Source organism: Buceros rhinoceros, unplaced genomic scaffold, assembly GCF_000710305.1.
Source record: "Buceros rhinoceros silvestris isolate BGI_N320 unplaced genomic scaffold, ASM71030v1 scaffold38484, whole genome shotgun sequence".
Taxonomy (NCBI): domain Eukaryota; kingdom Metazoa; phylum Chordata; class Aves; order Bucerotiformes; family Bucerotidae; genus Buceros; species Buceros rhinoceros.
The window spans coordinates 1-11,528 of record NW_010410644.1 but is presented as its reverse complement, the minus strand read 5'-3'; the positions used below and the strand labels follow the sequence as shown (position 1 = coordinate 11,528).

Sequence of the window (11,528 nt, the reverse complement as noted above, 5' to 3'; positions counted from 1 at the left end):
CGCAGCGTTCAAAGAGATACAAGTTTTCTCGCAAGCACAAGGTTACAGTATAGTTATATCACTTACTTAATTTTTATGTCTTCCTCCTTGTCTCTGCCGTGTCCAAATGCTTGTTTTTCGTCACTGTCCTTCAAAGAGACAACGTGAAAACATTACCAGAGAGAAGTTTTCCTACGCTCTACTTGCACAGAACTAAATACCCCACAACAAATGTATATAAAAATTGAAGAGGGTTAAAGTGGGGTCTATACTTGAAGCTTTACCTCTACTTGTATAGGGATTGGCTGTTTTCTTTTCAAATAGCATCATGTCTGTGCGTTAATGAATTGCAACTTCAGTTTTCAGAAGAAAGCAACCAACTCCCCTGACACAATTCTTAAGAATGGGTTGAACAACAGATACCGTGTGTTGGAAGTCAGCGAAATACAGAGAAATGGGAGCAACCCTGAGAAACACTTGACAATTACAGCATCACAGTCACTGGAAGACACAGAACTGTGCATTCTTACGAATGGCTGGTAAACCGTATTGAAATATTGATGTCTGAAAAGAGGATGAAATACTGGATTAATAAGTCAGTTTTCTTTGTGTTTCCTTTGAGATGAGTACTCAAAATTATCAATGTTTTGTCAGTAAAAATTCCTTTATTCGCTTTCAGAATTTATTTGGGTCAACTTCTTAAAAAAGAATCACCATGACTTCTTGTTTCAAATCTGATTTATTAATGTATAATTTCTAATACACTGTGTCCAAAGCTTGCAAATGGTTTTTCAACCGTATTGTATTATAGGGAGTCTGTTCCGGTTGTTCCTGGAGACATTGTTCACTTAGAAGGGGAGTGTAACTCTGGTACCTGGGTCATAAATGAACAGTCTGGATACCTGGTTCTTTACCCAGATCTGCTGCTTTCTGGCACCACGATATCAAATAGTATTCGATGTATGAGAAGAGCAGTGCTGAGTGAAAGGTTTAGGGTAAGTGTTAATTCTAGAGCATCAATATTAAAACTGAGATACTGTATTGCAAAATGTCATTTTTAGCTATTCGTAAGGTTCACAACAGAGAATAATTTAGAGGCTGCCTGTGTCTGTCTGAATTTCTTGTGTTGTGAGAATTGTGGTTGAAATAATCCTGTATTCATAGTATAGTTAATGGGGCAAAGAAATGGTTTTCCCACTTAAAATTCTGGCAAATTCTTTGATAATCTCTTGCTATGTTTTGTGTGGTTATGAATGCTTTGTGAGGGATGTGCCTCTTGCTGACACTATGAAAACATAACCTCACCTGACCAAGTCAGAAGCCTCTGAAAATATCAGCCAGTTCAGCTAGAAATTTGTGTGGGCTAGCTCTGGAATCTGAATCCATCTGCCGGATCCTGGAAAGAGGAAGAGTTTCTTGTGGTAGTGTCCTTGCTGAGCTGTGGATGGCAGAGGAGCAACAGCTGCCAGTTTCAGCTGAGAAGTTCCAGACTTGGTAGGAATATAAATCTGAATGGGCAAGGGAATGGTAATGGAGTGGTAAGCAGACTGTCTGGGAGCTCTGGCTAAGACAAGAAAATTAAGTACAGGAGATTAAGACTGTGAAGCTGTGTCAGCCCTTTGCTAGGGGAGTAATGGGAATAAACTAATCATTTGGAGGGGATGATGCAGAGGGTCCTGATGCTGGAATAACACTGCCCACCAGTTGTGAGTGCAGCCTGCAAGTGCCAGGTCTGTGAAGGATACCAGTAAGTCCTGAAACCAGAGTGATTAGATTTCCAGTAGTTTGGCTGTGGCTTGTGCAGAGGTCATAAGAACTGAAAGCAGTAGTACAGAGCCCAGCCCTGGGGGTGGTTAGATGGGTTTCTGAGCCACTTTGGTGATATGTGGGATAATTTTAAGTGAGTTGGTAACACGCAGGAAACTGCTTCATGCAAAAAATAGTTTCTGTAAGATTGTAGAGGCGAGTATTAACATTAGGAAATGCTGCTGTTGGTACTGCCCACAGGCAAAACTTGCTCAAAATTCATTTTAATCTCTGCCTTTGGTTCTCAGCTGTCAATCACATAGAGATTGTATCATAATAGTATCAGGGTTAGGATGAAAACAAACGATAAAGCAATAGGAGAGACCCATTTCTACTTGGCTGTTTTCACAGTCAGGTTTGAATAGATATTAATTAACGAGGTGAAAGCTCCAATGACCTTGTAATTAAGTAAGCGCAGTCCATCGTGTCCAGCAAATAAAACTCAGAGATTTTACAGATAAGTTGACATAAAGTCACCATAAATCTTCATGTATATATCTGTGTTTTGTAACATCCGTTGCAGGGGTCAGAGTCTGGTTCACGCCAAACGCTCGTTGGTACAATTCTTCATGAAATTTTCCAGCAATCGGTAACAAATAATTTGGTACGAGAAAAAGTAGAAGAACTAGCAAATAAAATTGTGTATGGACAAAAGTATCTCAAAGAAATGTAAGTAGCACTACAGGTATCTTTTATGTTTGGCAGACAGGGTAGGAACACTTGAACCAGCAGATAAAGTTCTACTTTGAAAAATAGAGCTCTAGTATTGGGAGAATATTGTGCCAAATGACCTTGCTTAATGAAACTTGGGTATCTTAGCAAGATAATTCCTTGTTTCATAGTGTGATTTAATATGTCTTCCCTGCTGAGCCTCTTCTACAGAACTGAACTAGGCTTCTGGAGTAACTGTATGTGTGGTTTGTTTTTCTTCTTTCAGGCCAAGCAGGTTGGAGTGTTTGTGCCTGTACCATTAGATTTTTGGGTGTCTCCCAAAGCTGAGTTAAATGTGATGAAGCATAATTAATTTTGGTTCTCAGGAGATGAACTAGGCACTTGTGACTGATCAAACATTGAGATGCCTGATAGTTTAATGCTCTTTATCAGATTATTTAATGGCTTACTTGTTAGAGGACCTTTAACTTATTTTCTCTACAAAGCTGATAGGAATGCTAGCCAAATAAATAGTCTTAATGTTTCCCCAGGAAAACAGAAAGCTGAATGGCTGTCAGTTTTAAGATTTACTACAGACTTGATTAAAATCTAATTCAAGCGTGCAAAAAAATTATGTCTAGAGTATTAGAAATAGTTGGGCAATATTAGAAACAGTTGGACAATGTCGGTATCTGTTAGCCCCAGACAAGATGGAAGTTAAAATTTTAACACGACTTATTACTCTCGTTCTCTTATGATTTGAATTGTGACTGCTAAGATTACTTAAAGGGTTTTGTGTCACTCTGGGCTTCTCTGAAGCTGTTGGTTTGCAATTCTTCTTGGCATATGTAGTCTAGCGTTTGTTGAGACTGAAAAGTGAGTTAGGTGAGTCTGCTGGCTGTGGTCATTTGCATTCGTATGAACAATTTTTGTGCAAAACTAGCTTGTATTTCTCTGTCACTGGGGAATAATGACATTATTTCCAGTGAATGCCAGCACTGAATTATCTAATGTCATATGATTAAGCTCTGTTTAATGACATTTCTACTTTATTGTGTGTTTGTAACTGTAGCAACTGCAGAGGAGGATTGAGAGTCCTTTCCAATTATAATGGTTTGAAACCTATCAAAACGTATGTGAAGAACAAGTAGCGGATCACTGTATTCAGACAAAAAGCAAATGGTCTTTTAATTTTGTTAAAAATATTTTCAATTTTCCGTAAAGCATAGGAATGACAATTTTTAAATGCATGAGTCTGATACTCCTTTCCTGCAGTCTAACGATTAGTTTTGTTTAATCACATCTACTGAGCTGATGCTTTCATTGTGCTACACCTGTTGTTTCAAAAGTTACAGCAGAAGTGAACATAATGTATTGTCTCTTGTAATGCATGTTCTGTTATAGTTTTGTAAGTTAATCAAGTTGAACCTTAATGAATCTTCAATTTACAGATGTTTATTAAAACTTGACAGTTATTTTCATCACTCTTGCTACTCGAGGCAAAAATCTTGATAGTACCAGCAGCAAATCTAGTATTTCTATAACCTTAATGTGCATGGCTTTACTTTTTTAGGTATCACTTAAATCTGAAACAAACAGAAATAATGCAGGAAGTGGAAGAATATTTGCCATCATTTTTTAAGTGGGCGGAAGACTTCATGCACAATCCAGCTAACCAAAATAAAATACAACTAAAACTGTAAGAAGCCAGAATGAAAAGTTAGAATGTCATATATCTTGTGTGGTTCACTTTTCATTTTTATAACAGTGCTTTTTATGCAAATATGTTCAGTGAAACGGGGCTAATTCATGGCCTTGCTGCCAAAATAGCTAATCTTGAGAGCTGTGGGTTTATCTGCCTTTGTGAGTGCTGAGAAAGATATTAAGACAGGGTGGTAACAACGTAAGAATCTTATTGGTCGTAATCCTTGTAAACTGTGGTAGGAAGTAGAAATTTGAGTAATTAGAAAAGCAAATGTATTTGATCTAGTGACTAAGGTAGAAGTTACTGCAAATACATGCCAGACTACAAATCAGAATGTGAAACAGTTTAGTAATCAAATGCAACTCTTTACTTAGTAGTTTATCAGTGAAATGGTGATTTTGCTCAACTGCTGCTGAGCTCTTGCTGTTAACTGTAATAGTTATAGGGTGTTAAAGTTTCAGAGAAATGGCAGGTCTGAGTAAGATATATAGGCTTCTCCTCGCCAGCGTGTATCATTAAAGTTTACGAAGAAACAAGGTGTTTTGGAGTGTGGTTATTTAGAAAGGAGAAAAGTATAAAAACCAGTTTAAGATTCTTTTTTAACTTTGAAATTTAGGTGAATAGCAGAACTCCATGCCAATGTGCAATTTGAAGTAACTTTCAGATGTGATGCATCCTCTGTTAATGGGAAGGTAGTTTGAGAGAGACTTGATGCATTTTATTTCTAAAGTTAGTGCCTAAAGATTATAGGAATATAATGCAAAAGTATTAAATATTTAATTACAATACATTTGAATACTTAAATAATAAGAATTAAGGCAGGTTGTTAACTTCTGACTTAATTTTCTTCCCAGGTCAAGTGGTGAAAAAACAGATTTCTCTTCTAAGATAGAGATTGTAGATATCTTGGACATTGAAGAGAATATCTGGTCTCCCAGGTTTGGGTTGAAGGGAAAGATCGATGTTACAGCCAGGGTGAAAATCCATCACCAGTCTGGAGTACAGTCTAGGATAATGCCATTAGAGATCAAGTCTGGCAAGGAATCGAACTCCATAGAGCACAGAAGTCAGGTATAAAACCCAAATGTCTAATTTCACTATCAGTGGCTAGGTATAATTTTTTATTTCATTAGATGACTTACTTTGTCTTACGAATGTGAAACACTGTATATGGTATAATCTGGATTGACGGATGGTTGATCCTGGCATGCCTAAAGCTGCTGATATAAAAGGAAATTGAACTGAGAAATATATACATCTACCACTTTCAAACACATTTATAGTTTTTATCCTGAAATACCTGTTCTTTAGTCTCTTTGTGCTGTGTTCTAGTATTAGGTTGAGGCAAACTGCTTCAGGAATTGGGGTTGTACATCTTTCCAGATAGATGACCTGTTCTAGAGGTAGTAGCCTTATTATAAGCTTTTGTTAAGGAAAATGCCTTTTAATTGAAATCCTTGGTTAGGTACTTAGTGTTTATGGCTTCTAGATTACCTGTGATAATAACAGCTGCTTAACCATATAAATTATGGAAAAACTACATACAGCTAATAATGTAGTTTGTGTTTAACACATTGCAATAAGTTTATATATAATATTTGCAGGTTATTCTGTATACATTGCTGAATTTAGAAAGGAGAATAGATCCTGAAGCTGGATTTCTTCTTTATCTTAAAACTGGTACCATGTACCCTGTTGCTGGAGCTCGCATGGACCGAAGAGGTAAAGTTGCTGCCCTTCCCCAGAAGCTATAATGATCTTAAATTAAAACATTTTAGTAATGGTTATAAGGTTTGCTCTCACTAAGACATCTGTACTTAGCGATGTTATAACTTGTTATAATGCTACTAATCCCAATAAGCTTATGTTAGAAACTTAATTGTTGTATTAGTACTCCACTAGAACTTTGCTACATGAATACTCACTTCTTAGCTGACTGAAAATTTGATGGCTAGTTACTTTTGAGTTAGAAGTTACTCCAAACAAACCCCAAAACATCAGCTTAGTTTGTTCTTTTCTTGATAGAATTAATGAAATTAAGAAACCATGTGGCCTTCTACTTAATGCACAGTACCTGTACATCTGCTGTGGGAGGACACCGCTCACAGCTTGCTGCTTTGCCTCCTGTAATTGATGACAGTCAAGCCTGTAAATATTGCTCCCAAAACCACAATTGCTTCCTGTACGGCAGGTAAAAAAGAAATTGACTCATGTTTTTAAATAAGCTTGAATAAATGTAGCTTTCGATACTGTGATTTCATTTTGGTGCATGATCGTTTCTTATTTCTTTATTGAGGACTCTTGTACCCCGAATAACTGTTCTGTAGACTCCACTGCAACTTTTATAATGCAAGTCCCTGACCTTGCAGAGCCTTAACGTTCTTGCTCAGATACACTTTCTGCCAGACAAAACGTGAGATAAGTCTCAACAAAATACTTGATGACAAAACCAGATTTCTCTTAGGTATAAGTTAATTATGATTTAAAAAGCTATATTCTCGCAACTCTTTGAAATGGGTAGTCTTCTGAGGCTGGACAACAACTTTTTCACTTTGATCCTGTAGGAGATTGTTTCTCTGTAGGGTGTCACACAAGTAATGATACATTGATATTACTCTGCTGAAGTGTATCTCCTGTTAAAGAAAAGTCATGAGCGAATAAATATTTGATACGTTTTCCCACAAAGTTATTGAATTGTAAATGTTTTAGTCTTTATGCTGCACAAAAACCAGAAGGAAGATTGTTTACTGCAGAGATCAAATGAGATTTGTTAGAAAAGGAGAGCTTTTGGGGTGATCTTGTGTAAAAATAGTGCCTGAGTGTTTTTAAAATTGTAGGGGTAAAAGGGTATGTTGAGGGAGGTAGCTTTGTGGGCATACATGATGTGTTTTTGTGAAATATTACTTCCAGTATTCAGTTGTTACAGCATTAGGAATGGCTACGAAACTGGGTAGCCATTCACTCCTCAACTAAATTCTTTCTTTGGCTGCATTTTGCATATGTGATTAGCTGTAACACCTATTGATACTTAGTTTTGAGATAAATTGACTTGAAGTCTCCATGTGTATTAAGTCCTCTTCACTTAGCTAAATCTCAATATAGTATTCATATGTTACAAACAGAGGAATAAAAGGCCAACTATCTAAATGTACTCCGTATTATTTTTAAATGTCTTTAATTGGTCTTTGATTAACTTATTGTCCTTAATTCAAAATCACAGAGATGATGTGGAGTTACTAACATGAGATAGGTCATATAAACAAAGGATACAGATTCGACTTTATTTCAGTGATGATAGATTAATCTATCCAGTGTGCTAGAGTACGTATTGAGATTGCCATTATGTACGTACAGACTTGCAAGAAAGACGATACAAGTTGACTCTCTCCTTTGGTTCTACTCCTAGAGCTGTAGAACAAAAGATGGCCAGTGTGTTTTTTCCTCCTGCTATGGTACCTATCATTGAAAGAGAGACCCAGCACCTGAAACCCTCCCACTTAGAGTATTTCAGCCTATGGTATCTAATGTTAACCTTGGAGCTGCAAAGTGGGGAGGGTAAAAAGGGATATAAAAATATATGGATGACAAATTCTTTGGAAAGGTAAGGCGTAGTTTCTAACCTAACACAAATTATGTTCACTTTGGTAACTGGAAATGAGGCATTGTCAGCTTGTATTTTCACTACCAGGACAACTAGATGTTTTCTTGTGCTTGTACAGATAGTCAAATGTGCTACCTTTATAGGTAGTTTTTTTGTGAGATGTAACCTGGTGGTAACATTAGCCTAACAGATTTACTGGTTTTGTATTTGCAATATGGTATTTGTTGTTGTTGTTAAGTCACACATAGGAAGGAGCAAACTGCAACCTCAGTTTTCAGAAGCAAAAGTGTAATTCTGGTTTGTGTCTCTGGGGGCTGAGGCTGGGTGCTGACTGTGAGCCAGGCTCATTGTGCTGGTTTCATGAGGATTTACTTGACAAACAATGACGTGTTTTGGACCTTACTCCTAAGCATGGCTATGAATGTCGATAAAAGCAGACTAAGGGCTCTTTTTGGATGAAGTAGCATGTTGTTGTACATCACGTAGTTGAGCAGCTGTAGAAAATATAATTAGCAGTTTGTTGGCTCATTTCAAGGCATCTGTAGAAATGAAATGTAGCTGAGTTGTTTTAAGTGAAACAAGAAACTCCATAAGTGAATGTAGAACATCTTAATGAAGTAGATCAATACATTTCAGTATTCATTTTTTAACAGGCTAAATATTACAGTCTGTTCTTGGAATAAGTACATAATCTTACAATCCTTTTCTGGTCAATGCAGCTATTTTAAAGTGACTACTTAATCTACTTAATCTTCCTGGTTCTTGTGTGTGCTTGGGTTGCCTTTTTTTTTTTGTTGCTTTGTGGATATTTTGTATTTTGCTTTTGGTGTTTGGTTGTGGGTGGTATGTTGTTTTTGCTTGTGATGGGTTTCTTTATATTTCTCTTACTGAGAGGATCTTAATATTAAAATGTATTTCTTTGTGGGATTTCTTCAAGAGAATGGACATATTTTGGGCAATCCAGAATCTTATTTTGAGTTAGCAAAGCTATAATTCTAAAGTTCACTTAAAGTCTGCTTTTAAAAGTCTGCTTTAGTAGCTAACAGAACCTCGGCTCTCAGGTAGCAAAAGTGCAGTTTTACAAAGTTCTTTGTTTGAAATTACTTATTGGAGCTCTGCAGCTCAGTTATCAAAACTTTAATTAGCAAGGATCTTTGTTTAAAAAACTGCTGAGAAGTAAGAACTGAGCCAAGGTTGAATGTCTTATTAATTCCTTGCAGGTGTTGAACAAGTTTTCTAAGTGAGGTAATAAAAGGGAGGGCTTTTCATTAACCTAATACATAATTAATGACAAGTAAAGAATTATACTGCCTAAAAATGATGTAACCGATTACTAATGAATTAACTTTTTTAACCAGTGACGAATCATAATGTTTAGATATGATGTAATGGTGTTTACTAATGAATTAGCTATGGTATAAAAATAAGAGCTATCTGGGAATAAATGGACACCAGCTGTTATCACATTGATACGTGTGGCTGTATTGTGTCTGAGCCTCCTGCGTCGTTTTGTTTTTTAACAATTCTTTTTCTAATATCTTCAGAGAGAAGGCTGGAGATTGTGTTGGAAACATGATCAGAGTTGACGAAGTGCAGGAAGTTTCTGAGGGACAGTATCTACATTTTTTCCAACGTAGAAATGGTGCCATACCTGGAATAAACCTATTTGTTGGTGATCGAGTGGTTGTGAGTGGAGAGGAAAATGGTTTACTTGGTTTGGCTACTGGCTACATTAGAGAAGTCAGCATGACAAAAGTCTCCTGTTTGTTGGGCAGGTAATAGAAAAAAAGGAAAAATATCTTTCTGAAGTCACTATGATACTGGCTTCCGGAAGGGTGTTTCTAGGTGTCCAAAAAACACTGATGTTTTCTGATTCCTGGGGAAGTACTCTTCAGAAATTCTCTTACCTCGATTGAAAATATCAGTGCTTGGTCAGTGTATAAGCTTGCCTAGTTCACTAGGTTGTTGAATAAAAGTGTGCTTGCAAACTCCATTTACTTATGTCTCTGACATGAGACTGTATGGATACAGTCATTACTGTGCTAATAGTGACTTTCATTATTCAGACTATACTGTCCTTAAATTGGGCCCTGATCATATTTTATTTAGATCCCTTAATAGTCTGCTTCTTCTAGCTATTGCTTCACTCTGGGACCTCTGGAATATATCACTTAACACTTATTACTTTAAAGTCTTTAATTAGCATACTGCTTATAAATGGAATTACTTTGTCTATGTTATTGCATCATTCAGGAATTTGTCAAAGCTCCCCAAGAACACCATATTTAGACTGGATCACGAGGAAGGAGATTTTGGTATAGGAGTTCCTTTTGAAAACCTTTCTAAACTGATGAAAGACTCCCCAGTCAGGTATGGAAAATCAAATTAATTTCACACTTCTAATATTTTCAGATAAAGTTTCTCAACTGATAACTCTTCTTGGTTTCTTATCCACAGTGAAAGGCTTCGCAACTTGATAATTGACTTCCACAAACCACGTTTTATTCAGCATTTGAGCTCTGTCCTTCCTCCAGAAGCAAAGGAAACTGTTGCAAATATTTTAAAGGGTACGGAATGGCTTTCCCCCCAAACCCTCTGTTTAGTAGTATGTCTCTATGGCCAAAGCATTTATATACAAAGCATTAAATACAAGGTTCTTTTCCTGCTTTGGGGTCCAGTGATTTTTTTTGTTTAAAAATTAAAACCAGGATATTACTTTGCAAGTCTTCCTGTGACTAAATTAGTCTTAAACTAGTTGGAAGACCTGACCAGATAGATACTTGTTTACAACTTCGTTTTTTGTCTGTTTGTTGATGTGGCTTGCAGTTTCAGAGTGCCATATGATTTCCTCCCTAACTTTTACAAAAGGAAGGAACAGGGACAGCTCTCAGGGTAGAGGAAGCGGACTTTGAGGCCGTGGAAGGAGACGGGCTTTGGTGTAAGCATTCACTTGCAGAATCAGTCTTGTGCACTTGTTGGCCTCTTTGTAGTGTGCAATGGTTTGTGGCACTCTTTATTTTTCCTTTTTTTAAAAACAAAATTTTTTTAGGTATGTGGCAGTCTTGTATTTGGTGAAAATAGTTCATTGTTCTCTGTCAGACTTGTGTGTGAAAACAGAAATTTAACCAAATTCTCTTAGAGCAAGTAGAACTTTTCTAAGTCGGAAGACTTGCTTTGTTTGAGCTTTGCCTCGTCCAAATAGCTGGAATGTGCTGCGTGTTTGCATCAGACTGGGGAAAAAACAGCTTTGATGTAATGTTTCTTCTGAACGGGAGGGTGCTATATGTGCAACTCATTTCCCTTTGCTGTGAGCCACATGTTTGAATGTTGAAGAGGGTGTAATGAAATAGAAGTGCCCAAACGTGATATCATCTAGGATATTAGGAAAAAAGTCACAGAAGACCTAAGAATAAAAATGTTTTTGGTGATATATTTCGAGGTCTGTAGCACAGACTGTGTACTGCATCTTGTGTATTATATTTAGTATCATTACCTCATTAGAACCTGCAGACTAACTGTGCTTAACTTTTTAAGGGCTTTAGTGGAAGAGGAAACTATTGTTTTGTTTTATTAACTTAAGCAGTTATTACAGTGATTATGAACTGTAGACATTTAATTTTGATTTTTTCTTAAAGGTCTAAATAAGCCTCAGAAACAAGCAATGAAACGAGTGCTACTTTCCCAAGACTACACACTTATTGTGGGTATGCCTGGAACAGGAAAAACTACTACAATATGTGCTCTAGTAAGATCATGTACCTTGATTTTTTTTTTTTTTTTTTTTTT

General features: G+C 36.6%; 1 protein-coding gene across 1 annotated transcript; it reads left to right on the top strand.

Annotated features, from left to right (window-relative positions):
• Positions 1–321: 321 nt before the first annotated feature.
• DNA2 (DNA replication helicase/nuclease 2) lies at positions 322–11,487 on the top strand (the record flags this gene model as incomplete). The annotated part of the gene is made up of 12 exons (XM_010135710.1): positions 322–518; positions 791–974; positions 2,309–2,454; positions 4,010–4,135; positions 4,996–5,212; positions 5,746–5,863; positions 6,167–6,332; positions 7,548–7,742; positions 9,287–9,517; positions 9,996–10,112; positions 10,200–10,309; positions 11,378–11,487. Coding segments are annotated over exons 1-12 (1,917 nt in total), but the record flags the coding sequence as incomplete, so codon positions are not given.
• Between the last annotated feature and the right edge of the window lie 41 nt (positions 11,488–11,528).